Source organism: Pseudorasbora parva, chromosome 3, assembly GCF_024679245.1.
Source record: "Pseudorasbora parva isolate DD20220531a chromosome 3, ASM2467924v1, whole genome shotgun sequence".
NCBI lineage: Eukaryota > Metazoa > Chordata > Actinopteri > Cypriniformes > Gobionidae > Pseudorasbora > Pseudorasbora parva.
The window spans coordinates 51,084,776-51,111,894 of record NC_090174.1 but is presented as its reverse complement, the minus strand read 5'-3'; the positions used below and the strand labels follow the sequence as shown (position 1 = coordinate 51,111,894).

Genomic DNA, 27,119 nt, shown 5'->3' with positions numbered 1-27,119 from the left:
TATATATATATATATATATATATATATATATATATATAATGCTAATAAGGAGAAATACATCATGAGCAGAAAATCAACATCATAGAATGATTACTGACGGATCATGTGATCATGAGACTGGAGTAATGATGCTGAAAATTCAGCTTTGAATCACAGGAATAACTTGCATTTTAAAATATATTAAGATAAATAAAAAAGTAATTTCAAATTGTATTTAATAATTGTAATATTACAGACTCAAACATTTGAACTGTAAAGATATTGCTTGTGCCTTCTTACTTAGAAAAAAACATATTAAAGCAACTTGCATTTATTCATTTTAAGTCATGTTTTTATGTTTTTATGTTTTCCAGGAGTTGACTGTTCTTATCACACTTTAAGTGGAGATCAAGGCTCAGGATAAAGAGAACACCTGCACTTTTTCTAAATCAGCTGATCCAATGTTTTTTTCCTAGAGGCCTACCTTGATGGCCAAGTCAAAGATTTTCTACAGTGTACAACAGATATAAACTAGACTAGTTTTCTATAAATATGCCAAGATGTTGTTCTTTATCTATACTGATAAACTTTAACACATGGCCTTACCCGGGGACGTGCAACACATGACAGTTTTAAAAACATCACAAGAACTGTAAATGAGTGTCATGGCATTTACAGTGTGCACAAATCTCGCAGTGCAGAGATCCTCTTTAAATGTTTGTTTAAGGAGATTACATACCTGTATGATTGATTTTACATATTTTTTTACTAATAGGTATAGCTAAAATAAATCAAATAGGGCTGTTCATATTAGAGTAGTCTTTAATACTTCTTGATTTACAGGCAAGAAAACTTAGGGAAAATGTATGTTCCTATTTTTTTAACGGTCATGACTGACACACAGAATGGGGCGACTATGTGGAGACCTTTTCCTAATTAACGTTTCTATTAGGGCTGCACAATTAATCAAATTTCTAATCGCAATTACGGATGCCACGATTATGTAATCATTCAAAGATAATAAAAAAAAAAACATCCACTTAAGTGATTCTGCATGCTTTAGAGGTGTGTTTAGAGCATGCTACGTTGTGAGAGGCGAATCTTGACTACTTTAGAGGAGGATCTAGTCTAGTGTGTATTTCTTCTCACCACTGTTTCCTGATTCCGGTTTATGGAACAATTACTCCGAGTTGCCTTCTGTCATTTCAAAGAACAGCACAACGGCGAATGCGTCGTTTGGTGAGGTGTTGACACTTTCCCATGTGCTGATGATATCATTCGTGAAATAAGGTTAGCTGAAAGTTTTTGGCCAATGAACCATTTTACAATTACTTAAAGGTCCCGTTCTTCACGTGTTTTCGAAGCTTTGATTATGTTTACAGTGTGCAATATAACACGAGTTCATGTTTCGCATGTAAAAAAACAGTATTTTTCACACAATTTACTTATCCGTTTCCTCTATCATAAAAACGGCCTGATGATTTCCTTGTTCTATGAAGTCCCTCCATCAGAAACACGTAACGAGTTCTGATTGGGCCAGCACTTCCCGTGCTGTGATTGGACAGCAGCTTAGCGCACTTTGCCCGGAAAGGTCCCGTCTCTTACCATAACGGGGAGATGCAAGCGCTGAATGCACGCTCTGTTCCACGTGGGAGAGCAACAAGACCACGCCCCCTATTTTGCGTCTTCTTGTGGGCGGAGGGTTAGTCAACAAATGGTTCTAGTGACGTCATTACATCCCTGCACTTCCTGCTGTAGTCCAAACCGGACATTCGCTGTAGGCTTTGAAAGGGAACTTATGTTAAATAAAATATCTCGCTTGGCATTGAACTTTGAGCTTTATAATTTTACAGGTATTATTTATGCTCTAACAGCAACATTACACACTAACTAAAGTTTGAAAGATGGAATCGCGAAGAACGGGACCTTTAAAATATATCTGATCATCTGATCAATAACCATCAAACAGACGAGGCTCACTCTGCAAAGCCAAAAAAAAGTATAAATAAGGATTAACCCAGGAACTACCAGTGACGAAAGCGTACGCTGACTGGTAGAATGCACGCAAAATAGCACCCGCCGTTTTGGATCTCTCAACCTATTTAAAAAAGATGGCATAAAGTGGATTGAGACAATGGTATAAAGCTTTTCAAATCATCATTCAATGTAAATTGTGATTTAAATTGTGATCATGTAAATGGCATTTATTAATCCCAATTACAATTTCAAGGGAATACAATTATGATTTTTGTCATAATCGTGCAGCCCTAGTTTCTGTTTTTCAGGGTTCAAAGAGTTGACTGTTCTTATCACACTTTAACTGGAGATCAAGGCTCAACACAAGAACACCTGCACTTTTCCAACCCTCTCAGTCAGAGTTCACACTAAATCAGCTGATCCTGATGATGATGTATTTTTCCTGGAAGCCTATTATGATGGCCAAGTCAAAGATTGTCTACAGTGTACAACAGATATAAACTAGATACAACTAGACTAGTCTGCAATAAATATGCCAAGATGTTGTTCATCTATATTGATAAACACAAACATATTACCCGGAGACGTGCAACACATGACGCTTTAGAGAAAACATTACAAGATCTGTTAATAAGTGTCATGGCAGTCACAGTCTACAAATCTTGCATATGTATTTGGCCAAAATAAGACATCTTGACTTTTAAAATGGCTAGCTTGTGTATTTCAGATGCCAGCAACCTCTGGATTCAATCACAGACCCAAAAAAAAAAAAAAAAGTTGACACTCACACGGCACACAAATATGTTTTCAAATTAATTTCTTTTGAAAACCATGGCGTGCATGTTCAATTAAGTTCAGGTGGGGGCGTTAAAGCCTTTATGGCCTATAAATGGACTTAATCATTCTTAAATCGACTTTAAAATGTTTGTTTAAGGAGATTGCACGCCGGTGTGACTGATTTTTCATATTTGTTACTAGTAGAAATAGCTAAAACTATAAAACATCGATGTACATATACTTTTGGTCATGTAGTGAATTGTGGTAAAATGATACAAAAAAAAAGATTTGTCATCACCAATAATATTATCCATAGTCTCTCAATGGATAGTCAGTCTTACCCTCGGCGTCAGTGGGTCTGGGGCTGGGCTCGGACTCTTGGTCATGTTGGGTCTTGCATGCTTGCGAATCCAGCTGCTGTATCATGGTAGGGCAGATCTCCTGCAGACCTCGTTCATCTATACGGGACTGTTCGCTCATCCCATACGCTGCCAGAGTGTCTGCAGCCAAGCACTGAGAGCAGAGGACAGGACAGAGGGCTCAATTACTGATCACAAAGGAGAAGCTTGAATTACAGAATGCAAAGTTTGTGTTGGAGCTGTCACAGCAAAGGACAGAAACCAAGACTTGAACTTGAGGTCAAAACGTAACATGTCAAGGTCATACAGAAAAATCTATAAGGATTAGAGTCCAAAAATCTCGAAGACATCTTTTAATTACTTTATTTAATTACTTTAATTACTTTTATGGAAAAAAGAAAAACCATAATTGGAAAAACATTAAACTGAAGTGGAAATAATTTTTAAAACCCCAAAATTATCGGCATATAAACATGAGATTAAAATATGAAAATTAAAATTAAAAACATATTCTGTCATGACAATTAACTTAAATTTAGTATATAAAAGACAAAATATTTAAAACATAAGTCATTACATTTGTCATTCATTAAACGGGAAAATTATATGCTAATTTTCAAAAGTCTTGATTTTGGTTTTGGGGCCTACTAGAATAGGTTTTAAAGAGGTGGTTGCATGCGATTTCACTTTTTTAACTTTAGTTTAAAAATGTTCAATGCAAACGGATATTGTCTTTTAAATTTATTACAGTTTATTGCCTACAAAAAACACTATATTATATATTATATACTTATATTATATCAACTGATTTATGTTGACAGTTTTCATATATATGAAAACTGTCAACATAAATCAGTTGATATAATATAAATACAGATTTATATCTACATTTATAATAATATATATATATATATATATATATATATATATATATATATATATATATATATATATATATATATATATATATATATTAAAAAAACAAACAGTGAGAGCTACTCTGTGCAAGTTCACTGACTGGTGTTGTGACAGTTGATGTGGCAGAGGATTAGACCTCGGTTATCTCTTATGAACCACTCTGAGAAGATCAAACTCTTTTGTGTTAGGAGTGAATCAGGGCTGACACTGAGCTTTAAAAGTATTTCAAACATCCCTTGCAAACCTTTTTTTTTAACTTGCATTAAAGAGGGTTACAATCTGGAAACAGTTTTAGGCTAATGTCCATTTTTGATATATAATGTTCACTTCACTATAAGTATAAAAAAAATTATTTAAAAAACATTAAAAAGAGGGTGGGAAATTGAGATATATATATATTTTTTGCATAGGCAGGCGAATGCCTAGTATTTTCCATACACTTGATTTTCATATTAAAATACATTGTACATTGAACAAAATTCAAAAATATGCATGCATTTGTGTGTGCAAGAAAAAAGCAACTCAGATTCACTGAAGTTCCAAAAGCCAGTTAGACGTGTGAAAATGCTCTCTGGGAAACAAATATATATATTTAAAGACTAAATCCTGTAACATTTTCTGTAACCGTTTTGACTCACCTTTGATCCATTGGTTTTGGTGGGCTGTGGTTGTGCATCATGGTCTCCACTCTGCCCTCCATTTAACCGCATGAGTAGTCGTCGGAGCTGAGGGACAGAGATGCTGGTGTTGTCACCATAGCGTGTTAGTAGTTCCTGAAGGACTTGAGTAGGAGAAAGTTCATCCTGACCACTAACATCTCCTACTGGCCATTGCAGCAGGCCTAGAGTCAGGGTCAGGCTAATGGTCAAGGTCAGCTGTATGCAGCCATTGGCTTGTCTCAGGGTCATGACTCTACCAGCAACACGTTGAGCACTGCGTAGACAAATAGAAAGAGGGGTAATGCTGAGAAAACAAGGTAAATGAATAAGAATTACATCACAGATGGCCATCATGAAGGTTATCTTTCAGAGAAACCCATAGTATCACCCATATTAAGATTATACATATTAAATATACATACATATACACACATATACATATAGATCTTTTTAAACCACAAAAAACAGTTGTAAATGAATGAACTTCTTACATGATGTGACTCACAAACATTAGTTAATTGGCCCCAAAGGGGCCCCTTCTGAACAGGTCCCTAAGGGTCCTGTTGTAGATGGGGAGCCAGATTATGAAAATTATCTTTGAGATTTACAGAGCAGCTATCAAGCAAAGTAACCACCATAAAGCAAATTATATTAGTGAGGATTCTTCCAAAATTTTAGCTACCAACATGTTTCAGCCAAGAGTTGTTGAAACTAATAATAAAAATAAAATAAAAAAACATTACATCCAATTAAATATTTTTTGATAAACATGACATGATCCAGGCTTAATTGAAATGAATCTAAAGATAGAGGAACTTATTTTTTATTTCTTATAAATATTTGAATTCCTTTTCTGTATAAAGCATTTTTCATTACCATTGTGTATGAAATGTGCTATAGCTTAACTTGCCTTGCCTAAAGTAAATGTAAATGTTGTATTATATATCAAGTTCACAATTTATCTATTTGTGAAATATATTTCACTCATATAAATGTTGTTTATGCCTTTATCTGCACATTATCTAAACCCCTGGAAAACAAATATGGACATCTTTAGGCTATACGGTATGCTGCGTTTCGGTTCATTTTTTTATGACGCGCAGCATAAACAAGTTCATGGAAAGGAAAACGAGAGGGCAGAAAGGGGCATCTTGTTAGTTTTCTTTATTTTACAAAAGTGCAATGCTCTGTTTTTATTGTGATTTTAAATAAAATAAAAATACAAGTAAACTCTTTACAGTTCTGAAAGATCCGAATGATGCCTTACTCTTTATTTTAAGTATTTAAAGTTGGTTCAGCTATTATAAGGAAAAAATTAAGTGAACACACAGGCACTTCGCATAAGTCTTTGGTCACTGTAATATTATTTTTGTAAAATTACAGACACAAAACGATTATGAGGGATTCTCTCCCATATTCAAATGCGGTTTCCGCTCCTGAATCTTTACAGTTTGTACGTGGCCCATGACTCCTTTGCACCAGGGTAAATTTTGGTAAAAAACAAAACAACTAAACTCAATATACAATAATCAAGTACCATTAAATCTTCACAAAGGACCTTCGAGAAATGGCACTCAAAAAATCAGCCACGACTAAGCTTGCTTAACCTTAACAAGCCAGGTCCTTGGCTGACTGTGGAGCAAAGAAAACAAAGAGCAAAGACAATGAACATCTTTAAAGAGCAGTCAAATGTGTGCTTGTGAAAGAGAAGTAAAACCTGTTGACTAAGGCCAATACTGATTGCCACCAATATGAGTAAGAGGAAGTAAATAATGGTTTTTTATTTTGTATTTTATGAAATGTATCTGATCCAATATTTATTCTTCAGCATGACACATGAGGCAATCCTGACTCATGAAAAGGGTGTATATTACTGTGTGTGTGTGTAAATGTGCATGAGAATGTTTATCAAAAACAGCAGGGTGCGACAAAAGGAGAGGTTAACCGCACCATGCTGATGTTGGTTGGGGTATGCTGACTATGCTTAAGCGCATGGTTTGGAGAGACAGAGGAAATGTGATCCTTGATGGCTTATTGATAATTTATGACGGTCTCCAAAAAGCAAGGTGTGCTGCTGTAGTACAGCAGACACCTTTGACAACATTGTGTGAAATCTAGGGCTGCATGATATATCGTTTTAGCATCAATATAGTCACATCGCAGGATGTGGGATATCAAGTGTAGGGATCGTAATTGATCAGTTCCGTCTCGGTCGGAATGCAAACGATTCGTGGATTAATTGCAAAGTTTAACCATTAGAGAGTGGAAGTTTATTGTGTTTTAAAATCCTGTCAGTTTAAGCATTAAACACAGGAAGACTGGAACTTGTGCATTGTTTTCTGTGTGCAAACAGACAGCACGTAAACACCGAATTCAAAAATCTTTTGAGCTTGACCGGATACGTGCATGCAAAAGTCAAAATGCCCGTCTCAAGTACCCTTATAAACACAGTCAGTTATAAAAAAATTAAGAACTGGGCATTCATCTCAAAATGACAGCAGCCTTAAAGGGTTAGTTCACCCATAAATCAATGAAATTTCTGTCAATAATTACTTGCCCTAATGTCGTTCGACACCCGTAAGACCTCTGTTCATCTTCAGACACAAATGAAGATATTTGTGTTGAAATCCGATGTCTCAGAAAGGCCTTCATTGACACCAATGTCATTTCCTCTCTCCAGACCCATAAAAGGCACTAAAGACATCTTTACAAAGTCAGTGGCTATACAATAATTTTATGAAGTGACAAGAATAGTTTTTGTGCACAAAAAAACAACAACTAAATAATGACTTATATAGTGATGGGCCGATTTCAAAACAAAGGTTCAAACCATTATGAATCAGTGTATCGATTCATGATTCTGATCATCCAAAGTCACGTGATTTCAGCAGTTTGGCGGTTTGACACACGATCAGAATCATGAATCGATATGCTGATTCATAATGGTTCGAAACTTTGTTTTGAAATCGGCCCATCACTATATATATATTGTTATTTATTTATTTTTTTGCGCATGTAACCCCTACTGTTCGGACCGGGACTCGAACCCGGGTCTGCCGGCATGAGAGTTGGACGCTCTAACAAGGAGGCTAAAGGCTGCAACCTCTAGCGTCAGTCGCTAGAGCGTCTCTTGAGGTCAGAGGAGTGAGGTTTACTCGCACAGCAACTACTACTAGCTGGCCTCTGTTACACTCACCCCCCTAAACCTCACTCCTATCCGGGTCACGGCACCAATGTAACCCCTACTGTTCGGACCGGGACTCGAACCCGGGTCTGCCGGCATGAGAGTTGGACGCTCTAACAAGGAGGCTAAAGGCTGCAACCTCTAGCGTCAGTCACTAGAGCGTCTCTTGAGGTCAGAGGAGTGAGGTTTACTCGCAAAGCAACTACTACTAGCTGGCCTCTGTTACACGCACAAAAACAAATTTTCATCGCTCCATAAAATTATTGTAGAGCCACTGTAGTGCCTTTTATGGGTCTTGAGAGAGGAAATGACATTAGTGTCAAATAAAGACCTTTCTGAGCCATCGGATTTTAACAAAAATATCTTCATTTGTGTCTGAAGATGAACGGAGGTCTTACGGGTGTCGAACGACATGAGGGTAAGTAATTAATGACAGAATTTTTTATTTTTAAGTGAACTAACCCTTTAAAGCTGTTTGCCACTAATATTAATCAAGCAATAAAAGAGAAAAATTACTTTTGCAGCTTTAACAGTTAAATTGTATTTATTAATTAATTATATTTCATTACAGTGAAGATGCAGTGCTATTTTATATTTGGTTATTCAATGTCTGTACCTGAAAACAATTAGATTTACCCGAAAAACATTAAAGCTCTCAGATTCCATCAGAAATATATTTGTTCGTGTTCCGAAGATAAACTAAAGATTATAGGTTTGAAACGTGAGGGTGAGAAATTAATGACAATATCAGATTGTTTTGTCTGTTGCTATGGTTATATCACTGTCAATTATTGCAGTTTCAGATTCAATGACACATATAAATACAGTTGTAAAGCTAAAAATTTTGTAGTGTATTGAGCAGCATGAAAAACAAAACTTTTTTTCCAAACTGTATATGGGTTAACTTACAAGCAGAAAGTAAGCAAAGAGCTCTTTGTTTATAATCACTAAAGCTGTCAAATCATTTGAGATCTACACTCCAGCAAAACAAGTAAAAGGCTGTCTACTCTGCACAATGAATCATTTATTTACATCGCATTTACACTTGTTGGTAATAATAAAAGGATTTGAGAACATGCAGAACTCCAAAGATCACGGTGAATTAAAACTCCAGTGTTATGAGCGGTGTTGAATGCATTCTGAGACACTGCACATGCTCAATAGATATGTTTGTGATTGGCTACAGTGATCAACGATTCAAAAACACATTGTAAACAGAAATCTTTGGCATTTAAAAGCAGCTGATACCAAAGAAACACATTACTCAGTACTACTGGCACTGCAGAAATGCTGGTATCATCATATTTTCAAACCCGGGCTCAACTGACGTCAGAGTTCGGTTCGTTTGGACGATGTGAACGCGGTCTTCCGAACTCGGATGCGCACCCGCAAACTGTAGCCGAGTCCGCTTTAAAAGATGGTCTGAGGTTCGTTTCATGTGAATTCCAGTACGGTTCGCTGCTGATCAGAACACAACTGTACTAAAATCGCGGTACTAAAAGTGAACTGCTATTAATGACGTCTGATTTGATTTTTTTTAAAAAAGTTTGTGAGTGTTTCACTCATTTTCCTGACATACTGCAAGCAGAGATCTGTATAATTTCTGCTCGTCTTCAGCATTCTTTAGAGCATTTGCAGCACATTCTCAGCAGATACACGCAAGTGCCATTACGTACTGAAGCTTTGGTAACACAGCCAATGGTTTAAAAACAAAAATATATAAGTGAAGTGAGCAAGGCATGCCCTTTCCCACCTTCTCGCTAGCAGTCGTTACCAAGCAAAGGGTTAAACAGCTGCTGCTTTGATGACACAAATGCACCCCAGTTCAGACCCAAATAATATAACATGAACACAGACCAGCAGGGGCAGTGGAAGTAATCAAATTTGGCTTCGGTCCAGGGCAGGCAATCGAACTCTGAAAGTACATTTAATTTCCCTAAATAAAGTACTGGTAATTTTGACAACCCTACTTGCACATTAGCAGTGAATTTTGATTTGGCCATATGGTCTACAGAATAATTTACATATCGTTATCTTTTCGCTGATACAAAAAGTTAATCCTCAGCTCACCTAAAACCAGCATTTATATGTGTTTACTGAAAGAAGCCATCACATCTCAACACCATCACAACAATGCACTGATATGATTTCCAGCAGCAGTATTGTATCTCAGATAATGGCATGGGGTTATAATGACCCTGCCAGAAAAGGTCCTTGTGGACTGCTGCTATTTCATGAGACAAGATAAGTCATACAGAAGAATGTCTGGCATTCAGTCTAAAGTGAGATTGTATAGCTATTGCCCCTGCATCATGTCTGAAACAATGCAAGTGTATTATCATTTAGAATTAGCATGGTAGGTCTTGCTCATTTCCAAAGGACCTGTGGTAAGATACAGTGTATTTAACATGAATTGAAATGCAAAATTAATAGATATTAATAGTTTAGATAACAAAACAAAAAACACGACCTATTAACATCATTTAATAATCCAAGTTAAAAATGAAGCAAGCGATTTCTAAAAAACATTTAATATTTGGAATCAACCTAAACAAACACAACACTCCCTTAACTGCTCCATCCCCAAAATGCCTGAACATGCAATGCAAGAGGGATGTCCTGTTATCATCCCCCCAATGCTTAAAAATAAAACAAAAATGATGAACAAAAGACAAGGACGGGAAAAAAAATCATACAGCACACAAGAGTAGCAAGCAAGAGTTGGTTGTAGTTACCAGCCGCACACCAGCTCCAGACCAAGCCTGCAGTCTCCCTCTCATTTACTGAAGCTTTCGCACCTCGATTGCCCCCCCCCCTCCCCCCGGTCCCAGTATAGCCACCCCTCTGTGTTTTCTAATGGACGCGAGGCAAACTAAATAATAAAATTACAATTCAAATATTTTTTCCCCAAAGTTAGTTTATGTCACTGAAGGCAGTTATCATCACGATGATTTCATTTTAAGTGTTCGTTTTTAAAATAAGTTTAGTTTGAGTTAGTTATTTGATGCTATAAAAACGGGGGGTGTGACGTCATAATTGACAGCTGAGACTGACGGCTTCTCTGAGTGAAGTTGTCACTGAGGCACTAACAGACTTTTTTCTACAGCCAGCCAAATTTTTGGGAGCAGATTAGAGCTTTAGCTTTAATTTCTACATTTCTATAACTGTTTATTTCACACCAACATAATTAATTGTTCTGCATCTGTGAGAGTGTGGGCAGGCTTTTGATATCGCAGCTGTACTTCCTGCTCTACTCCCTGCGCTCTACTGCGCAACTCCGGTCCCGAAATAGTTACTGCATATTGTTATCGTGGGCATGCTTCAAAATATCGTAAATAATAATTTATTAACAATGAATACTTTTTTATAATGCACTCAAGAATACTCTGCCCAACAACCATATAAACGTTCAACCCCGCTGTATTGTGCGTCAAAGGGACGCGTTCAGATGTAAATGAGAAGGACATGAACGAGTGAAGGACACGCGCTCAGATGTAAATGAGAAGGACATGAACGAGTGAAGGACACAAGCTCAGATGTAAATGAGAAGCACATGAACGGTAGTAGAAATGTGAAATTGTCTCATGGGGATGAAAGACTACAATTCCCAGAATGCTTTGCTGCCCTGGGAGGCCATTCCCAAAGCCACCTACTGGATTACTGTGACTGAGTTTATAAAGTACAAATAAATACTGAACGTGTCTGTTCAATATAACGATTGAGTCGCCGCGTGAGTCTCACAGCACTAACGCAGCGGGAGTCAGATTACATTTAATGTCATAAATGAGCTGATGAGCTCTCGTGATGAGATCTTAGGTAATCGCGACCACATTCGCGGCATACATTTACAACGCGTTTTCAGTTCATGCCTTTGGAAGCTTAACTTTCATAGAAATTAATTTGAGAAGTTAAAACACTAACATTGCTTAGCATCCGTTTATATAAATGACTGTAGCTGAGCTGAGCTGTGAGTGTGATCTCTATCTGAAAACATGCGGAAATGGCTCCCTCTGCTGGCTGTAGTCTTTAGCCTCTGGGCAAACATTCCTCTCGTGACGCAAATATCGTCTATTTGCGTCACGAGGAAATTTTCCAGAAATAATATGCATAAATCTCCTGTCTCAGGGGGATATGAGGGGGGAAAGCACAATCATTTGAATATACTCCAGGGTTTCTACTGATACAAAGCCATATGCTAATCGCTGAAGTAACCGTACCCTTTGACGACGTAAACAAAATAATAAAAAAAATTAAAAAAACACTATGCCAGTAGATGGCGGATGAGTAACACTTATTGGCTCATTAGCCTTTTTCCCCTCTATTTTGAATTCATTTTTATAGTTAATCAAATTTATATAATTAAAATATCTACTTTTGTTACTTTTTTTGTACTGGAATGTTAAATATATAGGCTAATTGTATGGAACATTACAAAGCCTAACAAAAGATCTGACTAAACTTCATAATAAATCTTTATTTAAAACAGTGTCTGTGCTTTGTTTATAATGATGAGAGGTTTTGTACATATAATGGGAAGATTCGTGTAAAAAGTAAACTTGCACTAAAAGTAATTCAACGTTTTGAGACTGAATAAAACTTGTTTTGATCGATACTGAGAGGATTCTCATTCATGGTCAATTAACCATATGATTGGTTATTATTTTCAATAGAAATGCACGTGATTGGCAACAACACTCAACGCTGTAAAATCCTATGTCGTACTCTCGTGACCCAAATGAAGATTAATGTTGTCTCTTCTTTGGGGGAGAGGACGCTGGGGAGAGGACGCTGGCGTTGTCTGTTCGCCGCTTCTCCACCCACAACAAATCATGTTAATGTACTATTAGATTTACATTTTATTTTATGTCCTTATGTTTGTGACTAGTCTAACAGTCAGAGCTACAATTGGGACTGTTGCTGATTGCTGGCAGCCACTGAGAGGTCGTTGAGAGAACGTTGTTCGTCGTTTCGTCGTTTTCCACCGCTTCTCTAATGTTTAAGTTACGTTTGAATTGCTGCGGTTGGTTTCTGGTTGGGAGGACATTTGATGTTTCTCGCCGCGGGTGCTCACTGGTGGTCTCCCTTGGGCTTGGGCTGCATGGTGGCTGAAGTTTGCACCGGGCTAGCGTCATCTGGGCCATCGTAATCGGCGTCCGGCATGATGTTGGGATGTTCTGCTTCTCGGCTGCGCCGGCTGTTCCGTCCTGCATTGCGACCGTGGAGCGGCTTGGACATCTGCGCCGGCCCCGGTGTGTCCACAGAAGTGCCCGGAGGAATGTTCTGCCTCCTGCATGGTGCTGCAGCGATCCCCATCGTTTGAATCATCGTGAAGAAGACCCATCATCTGGTCTTCAGCTGTCGTGCCTCGGCGATGTCGTCGGGACACTGCCGCTGGGAGAAATCTGAAACATGGAGTGGACCACAGTGTGCTGCGGAGCTAACAGAGACTTCCACCATCAGCTGTTTTCTGTTCACCATCAGCTCTGTTTCTGTTCACCATCAGCTCTGTTTCTGTTCACCATCAGCTCTGTTTCTGTTCACCATCAGCTCTGTTTCTGTTCTGTTTTCTGTGTTGGTTGATTGTTTGTAGTATTCTATATTTTTACTTGTTATTCATTTTTTGTTGTTATCCCCCCCCCCCCCCCCCTTTGTTGCACTTTGAGATTCTTCGGAATGAAAAGTGCATTATAAATAAAATCTATTATTATTTATTATTATTATTCTTTATCTCTCCCCAGAATAAAATGCGACTGTAAAGCCTAGTTGAAGTCAATGCACATATTGCATATACACTCCTGAACAAAATCTTAAGACCAGGGGATTCATTGCAAGTTTTACACATTTCGCACTTGTGGATCATAACCGGGTTGTAAGTGCTGCTTCAAAATGCCAAAAGAAGAAACAGGAGCAAGAGACAAAAAATAGAGAGTAGGCAATTTATTGAAAACTGCATTAGTTTGTTCATCAGCTGATCAAAAGTTTAAGACCATAGCCAGAAAAAGGTCAAATCTGCACAAAAATATGGCTTTCATGGCATTGTCCTTCAAGCAGTCATACTGCTTGAACGTGGTAGGATTGTTGAGCTGCACAAGCAAGGCCTTTCACAACACGCCATTGCTGCAGAGGTTGGACGCAGTAAGACATTTCTTAAAAAATCCTGAGAGTTATGGGACAAAAAAAGTCAAGTGGTAGACCCAAAAAGATTTTACCTGCACTGAACCGCAGGATCCGACGGGTTGTCCGTGAAGACACAGGTCGATCCTCAACCCAAATTAAGGCCCTTACTGGTGCTGACTGCAGCCCAATAACCAGAAGATGTCATCTGCTAGAGAAGGGCTTCAAGAACAAAAAACGTCTTCAAAGGCCACGTCTCCTCCCACGACACAAACTTGCCCGTTAAGAATTTGCAAGGGAGCACCAAACATGGGACATTGAAAAGTGGAAGAAAGTTTTATTCTCTGATGAGAAAAAACTTAACCTGGACGGTCCTGATGGCTTCCAACGTTATTGGCATGACAAGGAGATCCCACCTGAGATGTTTTCTACGCGGCACAGTGGAAGAGGCTCCATCATGATCTGGGGTGCTTTTTCCTTCAATGGGAAAATGGAGCCTCATTTTGTGCAGGGGCGTCAAACGGCGACTGGCTGTGTGGATCTGTTGCAGCGGGCATCCCTCTTGACCGAGGGCCTCCGTCTGTGCGGTAATGACTGGGTCTTTCAACAGGACAACGCTGCAATTCACAAAGCCCGCCTGACGGAGGACTTCTACCAGGAGAATAATGTTGCTCTTTTGGACCATCCTGCGTGTTCCCCTGATCTAAATCCCATTGAGAACATTTGGGGATGGATGGCAAGGGAAGTTCACAAAAATGGACGTCAGTTCCAGACCGTGGATGCCCTTCGTGAAGCCATCTTCACCACATGGAGCAACTTTCCCACCAGCCTCCTGGAAACAGTCGCATCAAGCGTGCCAAAACGAGTTTTTGAATTGATCAACAAGAACGGTGGGGCTACTCACTACTGAGTCCTTTTTTGAGTCCTTTTTTGACACTTTTAGTACTGTTGTGCGTTTATTTTGGGCTATGGTCTTAAACTTTTGATCAGCTGATGAACAAACTAATGCAGTTTTCAATAAATTGCCTACTCTCTATTTTTTGTCTCTTGCTCCTGTTTCTTCTTTTGGCATTTTGAAGCAGCACTTACAACCCGGTTATGATCCACAAGTGCGCAATGTGTAAAACTTGCAATGAATCCCTGGTCTTAAGATTTTGTTCAGGAGTGTATTTGTGGATCTCATTCTAATGATTTGGAAATTTATTTATTTTTTATGAATCTCTTTACATTTATTTGTGGAATATATTTGTTTGGAATAATGCAATAAATCGACCCCCATACACTTCAACATCGGCTCTCATGAATCGCTTACTGCATTTTTTTATATTCTTTTAATATAAAAAACACTATTGTTATACTGTTAATTCATGTCATTCCTAAAATCTTGAAATTATTTAGTTCAGAGAGAAATGGCACCACAACTGTTAAAATGACTTAAGCCAGAGACTTCTTAAACTCACATTTCACCTGAAATGTCTCCTGATTAGGAATGCAGACTAACCTGCACAGTAGTAGAAAAGAGAGCAAAACTTTCCACTTTATAGACACCTTCACTCCGCTGACGTGGCATGTTTTATAGCATGACTCCGGGGGAAAAAAAACAAGAGAGGTTGTCATCAACAACTAGACACCTGTTGTCAAGCAGACACTAAGAATACACAGAACTTCCAGGAAAAGACAACAGGGAAAACAATCGACGGAAAGGTGACAGAGAGGGAACGCTCTCTAAGGAAAGCACTGGAAAAGCTTTTCAAAGTTCAGGAAGGGTGTGCTGTGTAATATGCCTTTCAATACAAGCTACATAATAATACTTTTTACTCCAAAAACAACCCAATCCAGCCAAATATGAGAAAAGCAGTTTAAGTAACACATGAAGGCAGTGCTGGGTTGGATTAGCATTACAGACGACTTACACACAAGCCTGCTGGCTGTTTATTACTAACACTTTAACTCTCACACCTTTATACAACTTGGTAATGATGATTGCACAATATATCCACATTGTTAGAGGGGTAGTTCAATCAAAATTGAAAATTCTGTCACAGAAGATATTTTGAGGTAACACTGGGGCTTTCGTTTTCAAAATATCTATCATTTTTGGGAGAACTATCCCATTAAGATTAGAAAACACCAATTAGGCACTCACTTTAGCACATTACTTGTCCCACATATGTATGCTATGGACATGCAGTTTATAAGGAAGATTGTTCTTAAACTCTGGTAACAAGAAGCCACAATTCTTTAGACACACTGACACAATGCAATCAGAATTTACTGTAACGCAGAAATGCAAGTACAGCAAGACATGCAGAACAAACTCTCTTCAAGGTTATAAGAAATTTGAGAGCTATGACTTTGTTAAAGTCGATTTGCTGACTGTTGACAACTTGAGAAGTTGACAACTTCTCTTGAACGCTGTTGTTGGCAAGACTAAGAATCATTCTGTAGACTGACAGCTTCTGGCCTCATTCAAGACAGCAGGAGCAAATATTAAAAGCTCTGGAATAGTCACTAACTCGCATATTCAAGCAAAACCAATGTTTTAAAAAAAACAATAACTTTACCTGTTGCTCATCTACTTGATACAGAAGTTCTTGTTTAGTTCTGAACAGCTGGTTCCATTGATACATACAGTCCAGGACTTTTCAAATGCCTAGGGTCTCAGTGATCAAAGCCCCTTTATACAGGAGACAATGAGGTTAACAGAGGCACTGTGATTAAATCATCAGACCTGTCATTAAAGAAAACGACGTAATGCCAGAGAACACTTCTCTTCAGTTAGTGGGGGCATCCTCAAAAATAATTACCACCAACAAACAGGCATCAACATCCAACATTAATTAAACCTTTGCCTAACCACTAAGCTGGAAAATGGATAACAAGCAGTTCTGCTGCTTTCCACAATACGTCAAACCCGACAACCCCCCCTAAGGATTTAGTGAGAATTTTTTTGGCCACTGAAGATAGTCAAAGCAACCAACCCTGATGATTACTGTAATCTTCATATTTATATCAGAGAACAGCGACAAAAGTACAAAATCTCGGTTACATTTCAATATAAATCAAAAGTATTTATTTATTTAAAATGTATTATATACTATGTTTTATTGACACGGATTCCCCACCTTTTTGGCCTGTGAGCTTATCTATATATCTATGTAGAGATGTTAAAATCATTTTGTAATCATTTTAGAATAATTTATAGACTCTCAAAAAGAGCTATTTCTAGGCGACAATAATTTAAGTAAAACATTTTAGTTACAAAAATAACATGATATTTACTTAAAATGTTTATTATAATTACAAACTGTGACAAGAAGAAATCTGAATGAATATTAATACTAATAATAATATACTTAATATATTAGTAATACTTAAACAAATATTTATGAAAGTCATTTTGATAAGTAAATATATATGTATATTATTATTATTATTAAGGTGAATTAATCAGCCAACGGAAGTAAAATGTCACATGTTGAAAATCTTTACACCTTCAACAACTGATAAAGGCAGTTGCTTTTTTCATATTTGTGTGACTTGTTCAAAGAAAATGTTCATTAACTTAGCAATTTTATCAGTCTCATTTGCCACCATTAAAATGTTTTATATCTGCATTATATTACCATTGTTCACCCTGTTCTATATCAACTTAAATATAATGTTAAATAAATGTTCGTTAACTTAGCAATTGTATCTGTTTCACTTTATATCTGCATTATTGCTACTCTTTACCTTGTTTATATATCCATTATAGCACAAGCTATGTAATAATATCACACACTGTATTATTACAATAATGCTTAACAACTCCACAGTTAATGGACAGAATAAAATTAATTACATTATCATCATCACAACCACAGCCTGGACAAGTAAAGATAAAGATTCAATAATAATAATAATAATAATTGTTTTGCTAACAACACTTCATATCCATACAGCGTGTGAGAAGAACAAAAACAAATCCCCGACCAGCTGGAGCTGCTAAAGCTTACTAACTTTCAAAAGTATCCCATTAGATCAAACTTCACAGAAAACAAAAAACGCTTTGGCGATTTAAGACGACAACAAATAGATCAAGTTTACTACCCACTGCCTGTTCTTATATAATAGTGATATTCATAATAATCACCAGGACTAGTAATAAGACCAGTGGAAAAGACTAAGCGCTCTCAGAATTGTGGTTGGCCATGGGCAGTCAACTGCAACGACCTCAAATTATAAGAGAAAAGTACTGATGATACTCATACATAACGTTACTCATACTTCTGCGTATTATGATAAACAATCACATCATCTATGCTAACAACAGGCCATCAACAAACCTGTGTGTATTTACAGCGTCAGACACGCTCACATCCACTAATACCCGTAATAACGCATTGCTTATAACACGATTTATCCTCGCACGGATCTCACGAGTCTCAGTAGAGGCAGCAAACCTCCTTGACGTGGTTAATGGTTAGCCAGATAGCAAAGTAACGTAAATTACAAAAAAGATGCCGCTCACCAATTTTAAGATTCCTTGATATGTAGGCGCGTGACAGGTCCGTTATCCGACGGTCCCGAATGTACAGAGGGACACGGGGGTGTACCAACCCGTTAAAAAACGAGAGGCCGGATGGATTTTTTTTTTTTGTAGTCCTGACCCATTCACAAGACAGCAGCGTGGAACCAACACACAGGGCGGGGGTAGATGGCGTCATTAGTGAGCGCCGCCCCGCGAAATTACGAATTCTACTTAATATTCAGCATCCCAAACCTTCGCCATTGGAAGGCGATACCGTAAAATCATTAATATTAATTAGATAAGCATATCTCATTGGAGTAACTTCGGAGCCTAATTTAATATTTATGATTGCAATATTTACATTTTGCCTATTTCCTCCTCCTTTTGTTGTAGAGAATCCGATTTACACCAGTGCCATCCAAACAAAGGTCAAGAGAGTTTGGGTTATACGTATACTTTGAGTCGAGGTTGTGCGTGAGCAGTTCAACGCTCCTACCGTTTAGTTAGTTAGTTGTAGTTAAAAGATGATGATTTTGAATGCACTCGGGGGGAAGCTGGTCACAGATGGTGCACGTGGGGAATCTCGCGTTTTCAGTTCATAATGTCAAAAGCTGGACAGTGTTCCATATTTAATATTAGGCCTATCTATTTTATTTTAAATCAACAGGAAGAGAGCAAAATCTGTCCCAAATCTATTTCAAAAGACGTAATATGTTTTACATTTTAAATATTGTACATGAGAATTTCGAATCGAGAAGATGCGTTCTGTGGTCAAACTTTGCGTTTCAGAATTGAAGATTTTCATAATTTTGGTTAAATATGTTTACATTTTTTTTAATGTATTCATGTGTGTGTGTGTGTGTGTGTGTGTGTGTGTGTGTGTGTGTGTGTGTGAAATCTGATCATGCACTGTCCTATTATATAGTATTTCAAATCCGTGCGTAAAATAAGTAGGATGTCTGAATATTCAGCAAGCAACAATATTAGGATATTAACTGATGAATCTGCTGAGATTCTCAAAAAAATGGCTCAAGAGTGGCTCCTTTCAAGTGTAAGCGTATTTGTACCAAAGTTGTTCCTCATGGTTAAATTGTACTTGTTTATTCCAACTGTCCAGTCCACAGTGGTCAACATTGACAAAGATCAATTCCAAAAGTGGATAGACAAGCTTGGTCTCTTTTTGGATGAATTACTACTGATAAAATGATGATCCTATATGGAAATCTCAGGCAGTGCTCGTGACTGACATCTGTCTAACTCTGCATAGCATGAAATGTGCTGATGACGTGATGCCTGTGTGAGCAGGGTGCAGAGGTATAGGAAATAAATGTGTTGACAGGCAGGTAGGACATTGTATCATTGCATTCGGATTTCACAGAAAGAAATATATACATATAGATACATTTAGACCACTTAAAGGTGCAGTGTGAAATTTTAGCAGCATCTAGTGGTGAGGTTGTGAATTCCAATCACCTAACATTCACCCCTCCCTTTTGAAGCACAGAGAAGCTACAGTGGCCGACAGAGGACAAAAATGTTGTCATCGCTGAGAGCAGAGTAACTAGCAGTTTGTCCGTGTAGGGCTCATAGACCGTAAAAAAATATGGACAACTCGACATCATCCGTTAAAGCTTACCATATTTGAAGCTTTCAGGCGGGGTGTACGGCGCTGACATCTTGGGACCGAGTCTGCGCAGTAGCGATTTCAGGACCGGAGTTGCGCAGTAGAGAGCAGTAAGTAGAGCAGGAAGTACAGTCGCGATATCAAAAGCCCGCCCACACTCTCGCAAATGCAGAACAATTAATTATGTTGGTGTGAAATAAACAGTTATGGAAATGTAGAAATTAAAGCTAAAGCACCAATCTGCTCCCAAAAATTCAAAAAAGTCTGTTAGTGCCTCAGTGACAACTTCATTCAGAGAAGACGTTACACCCCCCGTTTTTAAAGCATCAGATAACTAACTAAAATTAAAATTATTTTAAAAACGAACACTTGAAATTAAATCATCGTGATGATAACTGCCTTCAATGAAATAAACTAACTTTGGGGAAAAAATATTAGAATATTATTGTTTAGTTTGCCTCGCGTCCATTAGAAAACAGAGGGGCGGCTTTACTGGGACTGGTCACCGGGGGGCGATCGAGACGCAAAAGCTTCAGTATCTGAGAAGGAGACTGCAGGCTTGGTAGGGCTACTATAGAAACATGACGGCTCAAAATGGTGATTTCACTGTAAGGGAACCACGGTGTATGTAGATAGAAATGGCTCATTCTACGGTAATAAAAACATAACGGTACATTATGTAAGGTCTTTATACAACACTGAAGACATAGTTATGTATATTATATTCATTTTCTGTCAATAGATCCTCATAAATACTATACACTGCACCTTTAGCACTATTAAGATGTGACGAAACTTTCAACTAGTATAAAAATGTTGCCCAAATTGCATACCCTGCCTTTAAGAACAGGAATTCAGACATGCTATTAATTCATAAAATGTTCAAACCAATTTGTTCTCTTCATCATGTTGCATGACTAATTAACTGAGTGGCATCCAACTGTAATCTTACACATAAAATGTTTGTTGCAATTTCAATACATAGCCTATTTGTTGGTGTGCTTTAGAAACCTCATTCAGACGGTGCTAGATTGCTTGCAAGTGGCAAGTGACAGGAAATGGCTTTGAGCAACCCAGGGAGGTTCTGGATCTCAATTTGGGTACATGGGGCACCTGACACTTCACACATGTTGGACACCATTCTACTGTCACAGTAAGTGTTACTGGCATCCTATGAAATTGGGGATCTAGGTGAAACTTCTGCTGAGCAAAAGGTTATGGAGGTTTGTAGTGCAATGAAAGTCTTATAGACATACCAATGACATTAATTCAAGTGATAAGTCTACATATAGCTGTTATTAGAATACATTTTGACTTAATGTTTGCACTAAAATATCTGTATTTATATCATACATTTCTGATTACATTTTTTAGCTAGTTTAAAAAAGAAACCTTGATCATGAAAACACTGACATCTAGTGGAAACAAACATACCTCTATTAATACAAATTTTCCATTGAGCCCATAATGCAAAGTCCCTGAAATTTCAGACTGTCAGTCAGGAGGTCTTTTGTTAACATTAGATAATAAATGTGCTAATATGATATATCAATAAGCAATGTATTTTTTCAGCATTTACATTTTTGTTATAGTTAATAAATACAATTGTTTATATGCAGATGCAAATAGTTTAGTGTAGGATTTATCTTTATTCCTGAAATAAATGTTGAAATAAACATTAACTAAGATGATGTAAGAATAAATGCTGTGTAGAAGTATTGCTAACTGTTAGCTCATGTAAACTGAATTTATTCAAGATAAGAAAACAAATCATCTCGTAATCTGCCATGCTACACACCTGAGCATCATTTCATGCAATCACTGCTGAGAAAGACACACAAAGTGTGGCATGCACTTTATTTTGCAATGTTCCACAAAAGTGAATAACTAAGAGTTACAAAAAGAAAAACACTCTAGACGTTTTCGATTATATGCAAAGAACATTTTGAACACTACTTCTTAATAACATTATTAAAACAAAAGCAAGAACAAAAGACAAAGATTCAAAGACGAAGCCCACCCGTTCTGGGGTCCAGACACTGAACGGGTCTCATTCACAGAAAGAACAGTTTCTCTGAGAGCTGGATAGCAGGCTCTGAATGGAGGTACTGGCCAGACAGGAAGGCCAGTTTGTGGGCATACTTGCAAGGTGCAGGAACGCGTATCGTTCCGGGCCAGTTCCAGTACAGGTGGCACATCTTGAAGGTCAACCTGTGAAAAAGTCAAGTCTTTTTTTAATTTGATCCATATGTACGCTGCATAGAAACATCTGAACAGCTTCAGTTAAAAAACACCAGGTAACCAGAACCAATTTCTTACCTCTGTAAGTGGTCAGGGGTGAGGTTTGCAGTGTTGTACACTGCTATGTAATGAGTGGGCAGGCCGCAACCCTGTCGAATCGAATGTGCCATTAGGTAAAAGTCCACCCTGGAGAGAAGAGAAACATGTCAAATCATATACAACATTTTATTTCTTCCCGGTAATGCGCTAGACTAGATCTCAGCACTGTAATGCTTTGCACATCTAGTTGCAGACTGCTAGTCTGGCCGTGGAGTACAAGCTTCAGCTCTTATAAACCAACCAGTCTCTGTTTGTGACGGTGTGGTCCAGCACGGTTCCTGGCGAGGGGGTGCCGAAGTGCTCCGATCCATATGAGTACAGGGTAGTGCTGATTCTTTTCTGCACCACGATGAAAGCCAGCTTCGGTTCGTAGTTTGGGATGGTCTCGAAGCATTTCAGAATCTGAGGGATCTCGTAAAGCTCCACGGTCTTAAGCTGTCCATCTGACACACCGTCGCGATAGATGACTATCTTCTCAGGGAAGGCGTGGTTCACCTGTTTATATAAAATGGTAGGATGGTCAAGCAAAAAATATGATCTCTAAAGCTGTAGAGTATTGAAATGGCAAAAAAAGTAGTTTTGCCTATGACTGACTCCCTTTAGACAAGGCTAAAGCTGTAATTTGACATTTGTTGTAGAGCTTGTTGTATGTTTTATCGGATTAATATTCATAAGTTTTTCACCTCATAGTATTTCTGCAGGGCAGCCAACAGACACACTCTGAAGCCGTTGATTATCTCCTCGTGAGGCATTTGGAAGGTAACCCTGGAGTACCATTTAGTCAGCATGCTACAACGGGGAAAACAGAAGGTTAGGTCAGATTTACATATCTCACATCTGCTGCATATAAGAAGCACATTTTAATTTCTGCTAAGGGTGCTCCGATCGTTATCTGCCTATAATAACTATCTAGTTTGATCAGTGATCTCTATAAAGGCCAATCAGAAGAGCTGATCAGGGGCCTCATTTATTAATGTTGCGTATGCACAAAAGGCGTACGCGGCTCTGTACGCAATAATTGGTATTCATAAAAAGCAAACTTGGAAGGAAAATGTGCAGTCCTTCACACAAGCTCTGACCCAGGGGTACGCACAAAAACGGGTAAAATGAGAAATTGCGACCCCGTCGGCAGATGGAAGAAACACGTGAAAGTGTGTGAAACTTTAGACCGTTGCGCAAAACAGGGATGCAAACATGTATGGTCAAGAAAGAGAGAGGTGCCTCAACGACAATCTGAACTGGACAGACTGGCAGACTGGACATAGGAAGTTGTTGTCAGGCACACAATTTCATGGCATTAATCGCATACATTAGTACTTAGCTAAGTGCTGCATGATTTAACATGTTTCTAGCATGTTTGGTATTTCATGGCATATTTAAATGTGTTTTCAGGGAGTGAATAATAGTGTAAAGCAAGCCATTTCCTGTTGCCAACAGGTGGTGCTATGACTAAGTGAATAATGCCATGTAGAAGTCTTCAGGCCAGGATTCTTATCAAACATGTGAAGTTTCGGCCAGATCAGACATTGTATGCCTGACTTACAAAAGCTTCCTGTTTCATGGCGAAGCATCACATTTTGTCAGGCCACCAGACAAAAACTAGCCTGGGGAAATCCAGACAATTTCCAGCAAATTTAGATTTGCTCTGCAAGTAGTCTCAATTGGGCTTGAAATCGCGACACCAATCAGAAATGTTGGGGCGAGCTTTATACGAAGACGACAGCGCAGCGACATTGAAGCAGGTTTTGTACATTACAAAGATGGATGCCGCCGTGGAACATCACTCGTTTGAATCAGCTATTGCGTCTGTTTTAAGCCATTTCAACTTTTCCTTTTCATTAATACCCGAGCAAAGAACAACACTCGGCTACCAGATGTGGATTACACCGGCTACTTTGATGAGGAGGATGGGGAGTGTGATCATGTGTTAACACCACATTGACAGCAGCTCTGGATCTGGCCTTTCTGTGCTTATTTCCTCACACAGTCACACTAGATCTGGTAGGCATGTAAGAAAGTTTGTGAGACAAATTTCCAAAAACTAAAATATTTTTTTTTCCAAAATGTATTTTAGTTTTTGGAATTTTTTTAGCAAATGCGATCAGAGCTTGAAGTTTATTATTCGACTATCAATACGAGATGGTTCGGTTTCAATTGGTCTGAGATGCTATTAGGGTTTCCAAATTTGGCAAAAATGTTGATGGAGTGGCGGTGGACACCAGCTATTATCATATTTCTTTACCAACAAAGGCAAAAGTCTTTAGAAGCCATTGTAACATCTTCCTCGAAACCACAAACAGAGAATTGCTGTCAGAGTCTTAGATGTTTCTCCACTCTGCATATGTCATCTCCTTCATTGCTCTGATTGGTTTTAGGTCCATATAATTGCGCCCAGAGGCATTTGAGCGACTTCCGTTGGTGACGCCCCTTTGGAAATAATTTGTGTATGAAGCTTTGCCAGACCATAACTCAGTTACTACTGAGAATGGCCTGGTTTTAACCAGGCTAGACAAAAACTCAAGATCTTCACAATTTAACATCACCAAGGCCTTTAGATTAGACTGACCAAATAAGATGTTGGTCTGATTACATTTTTAAGGAGGAGTTTGTTAAAGTACAATGTCTGGAAATGGCAAAAACAGTAAATATTTTGCAGAAAATTCAAAATATCTCACCTCCTGTTGGGTTTTAGATATTGCACCCAAGGACTTTTTTGTAGGTATTGGACTGTTACATGTGTGTAGCGAATATCATACACGTAACATAAAACAGAGCAAATAGAGCTTAATTGAAATTTTATAGGTGGCGCTATCAAGTCATTAAAACAGCTTTTCAGGATCCTATGGGTGAGTCACGGACACTACTCATTGTGGTCCTTTAGGCCCTCAAAAATGCGATTCATTTCGGAGAAGAATGATAATAGACTGATCAATTACAATAGGGTCCTCACACCATCAGTGCTCAAGTTTTCTGGAGGATCATGTGAGAATTAAATTGTGATATTTCACAATATTTCTGTTTTTGCTGTATTTTTGATCAAATAAATGCAGTCTTGATAAGCATAAAAGAACCCCAAGCTTTTGAATGATAGTGTGTGTATTTTGTGATTTGAGATGTTAAATCCAACTGCACTATATTTCATAACATTACCTGTTGAGACTTGCCACAAAGCCCATGACAGATCTGCTTTTCTTGCTTGCGTCATGGTGAACGTCCACCCCAATCACCATCAGGTATTTCTGTTCAAATGACAATTTGTGGTTATAGGTTCTCATCTTAGTTAATCCCATTTGCTGATATTTATTTTCTGCTATAATCCAACATCATTACCCTTCAGAAGGAATAATGAATGACACTTCTGGTTAAAGGGCAAAGATAATTAAAGTGTGAAAAGTTGATTACAAAGAAATGATTTGAAAATACTAATATTAATGTCATTTTAATGTTTTCCTGCCAACTCAAGACTATTAATGAGTTTGTGGCAGCTAGTTTTTGAAGTAATGTCTCCTAAAATATGGAGGAACAGTTTTATACACTAGTCAGGATGTGAAGCCATGAAACTTGATAACCAATGCGTTAAAAATAATAAACATTAGAAAATGATCACACCTAGCTATTGTATATCGGTTCTTACTGTGTAGTGACCATTTTCAGGTTCATTCCCGAAACTCAATATTTATCTAAGCATATTTACTTGAGCATTTTTGTTATTTAATCGAGAGAGACACATAGTACAGTAACTCCAGGGCCACCCGTGGGCAAAAGGTCTGATTCGCACACACTTACCAGAGGAACATTCACCGTCCACAGCTCTCCTCCCAGTTTGCAGTTAATCTGCAGAAGGATCTTTTGAGCAATGCTGCGGAGTTTCTGTGGCTGGGAGATGGTCCGCACGTTAATGGCCTATGAAATGAGAGTTACTGAGATTCAGACATGATATGGAATGTCTAACAGCACTGAAGAAAGCACTGTGCTGAAACATCTGGTCACGTGCACCTTGCACTTTCTGAAACATGCAGTTTATATATATATATTTTGTGGCTAGACTTTTTTTTAGTCTGGACTGAATTCATTGTGCATTTAGCAATGATCTTGTTTGTATGGAATGTCTAATACAAATATATGCTGTTTGCCACAAATGTGGAATTATTTACAGATTCAAATCACATAAGAATTGATTTCAGAAAATAATGACGGTTAAAAATATGGCATTGCCCTATAGATTTCTTCATGTTGTACACCTACCAGGCATAACATTATGACCACCTTACCAATATTGTGTTGGTCCCCCTTTAGCTCATCCGTTGAGGCATGAACTCCACTAGACTTCTCAAAAGTGTGCAGTGGTATCTGGTACCAAGATGTTAGCAGCAGATCTTTTAAGTTCTGTAAGTTGTGAGGTGGGGGATCAATTGATCAGGCTTTTTTGTTCAGCACATCCCACAGGTGCTCGGCCAAGTCAACAACTCAAACTCGTTGTGCTCCTCAAACCATTCCTGAACCATTTTTGCTTAATCCTTCTGAAAGAGGCCACAGCCACCAGGGAATGCTGTCTCTATGAAAGGTTGTACATGGTCTGCAACAATTCTAAGGTAGGTGGTACGTGTCAAAGTAACATCCACATTGATGGCAGTAACTAAATTGGTCCCTTTCTGATGCTAACTTGCCCACTCTG

At 38.2% G+C, this 27,119-nt stretch overlaps 2 protein-coding genes across 6 annotated transcripts in view; both read right to left on the bottom strand.

Moving 5' to 3' along the window:
• Positions 1 to 18,647, bottom strand: part of slc39a14 (solute carrier family 39 member 14) — a 38,646-nt gene extending 19,999 nt beyond the window's left edge. The window contains exons 1-3 of one of the 5 annotated variants that reach the window (XM_067439395.1): positions 18,481 to 18,647; positions 4,649 to 4,943; positions 3,075 to 3,246 (exon numbers count right to left, since the gene is read on the bottom strand). In XM_067439395.1, the coding sequence (XP_067295496.1) occupies positions 3,075 to 3,246; positions 4,649 to 4,918 (442 nt within the window). In that variant the 5' untranslated portion in view covers positions 4,919 to 4,943; positions 18,481 to 18,647. Of the gene's footprint in view, positions 1 to 3,074; positions 3,247 to 4,648; positions 4,944 to 15,468; positions 15,552 to 16,531; positions 16,756 to 18,295; positions 18,368 to 18,480 lie in introns of those variants that run through there. The other 4 variants (XM_067439397.1, XM_067439394.1, XM_067439393.1 and 1 more) reach the window with 4 other exon arrangements.
• Positions 18,648 to 21,866: 3,219 nt separating this feature from the next.
• piwil2 (piwi-like RNA-mediated gene silencing 2) overlaps positions 21,867 to 27,119 on the bottom strand; it is a 40,880-nt gene continuing 35,627 nt past the window's right edge. Inside the window, exons 18-23 of the mRNA XM_067439389.1 lie at positions 26,231 to 26,347; positions 25,595 to 25,683; positions 23,128 to 23,233; positions 22,686 to 22,939; positions 22,424 to 22,531; positions 21,867 to 22,315 (exon numbers count right to left, since the gene is read on the bottom strand). Of these exons, the coding sequence (XP_067295490.1) occupies positions 22,159 to 22,315; positions 22,424 to 22,531; positions 22,686 to 22,939; positions 23,128 to 23,233; positions 25,595 to 25,683; positions 26,231 to 26,347 (831 nt within the window). The 3' untranslated portion in view covers positions 21,867 to 22,158. The remainder of the gene's footprint in view (positions 22,316 to 22,423; positions 22,532 to 22,685; positions 22,940 to 23,127; positions 23,234 to 25,594; positions 25,684 to 26,230; positions 26,348 to 27,119) is intronic.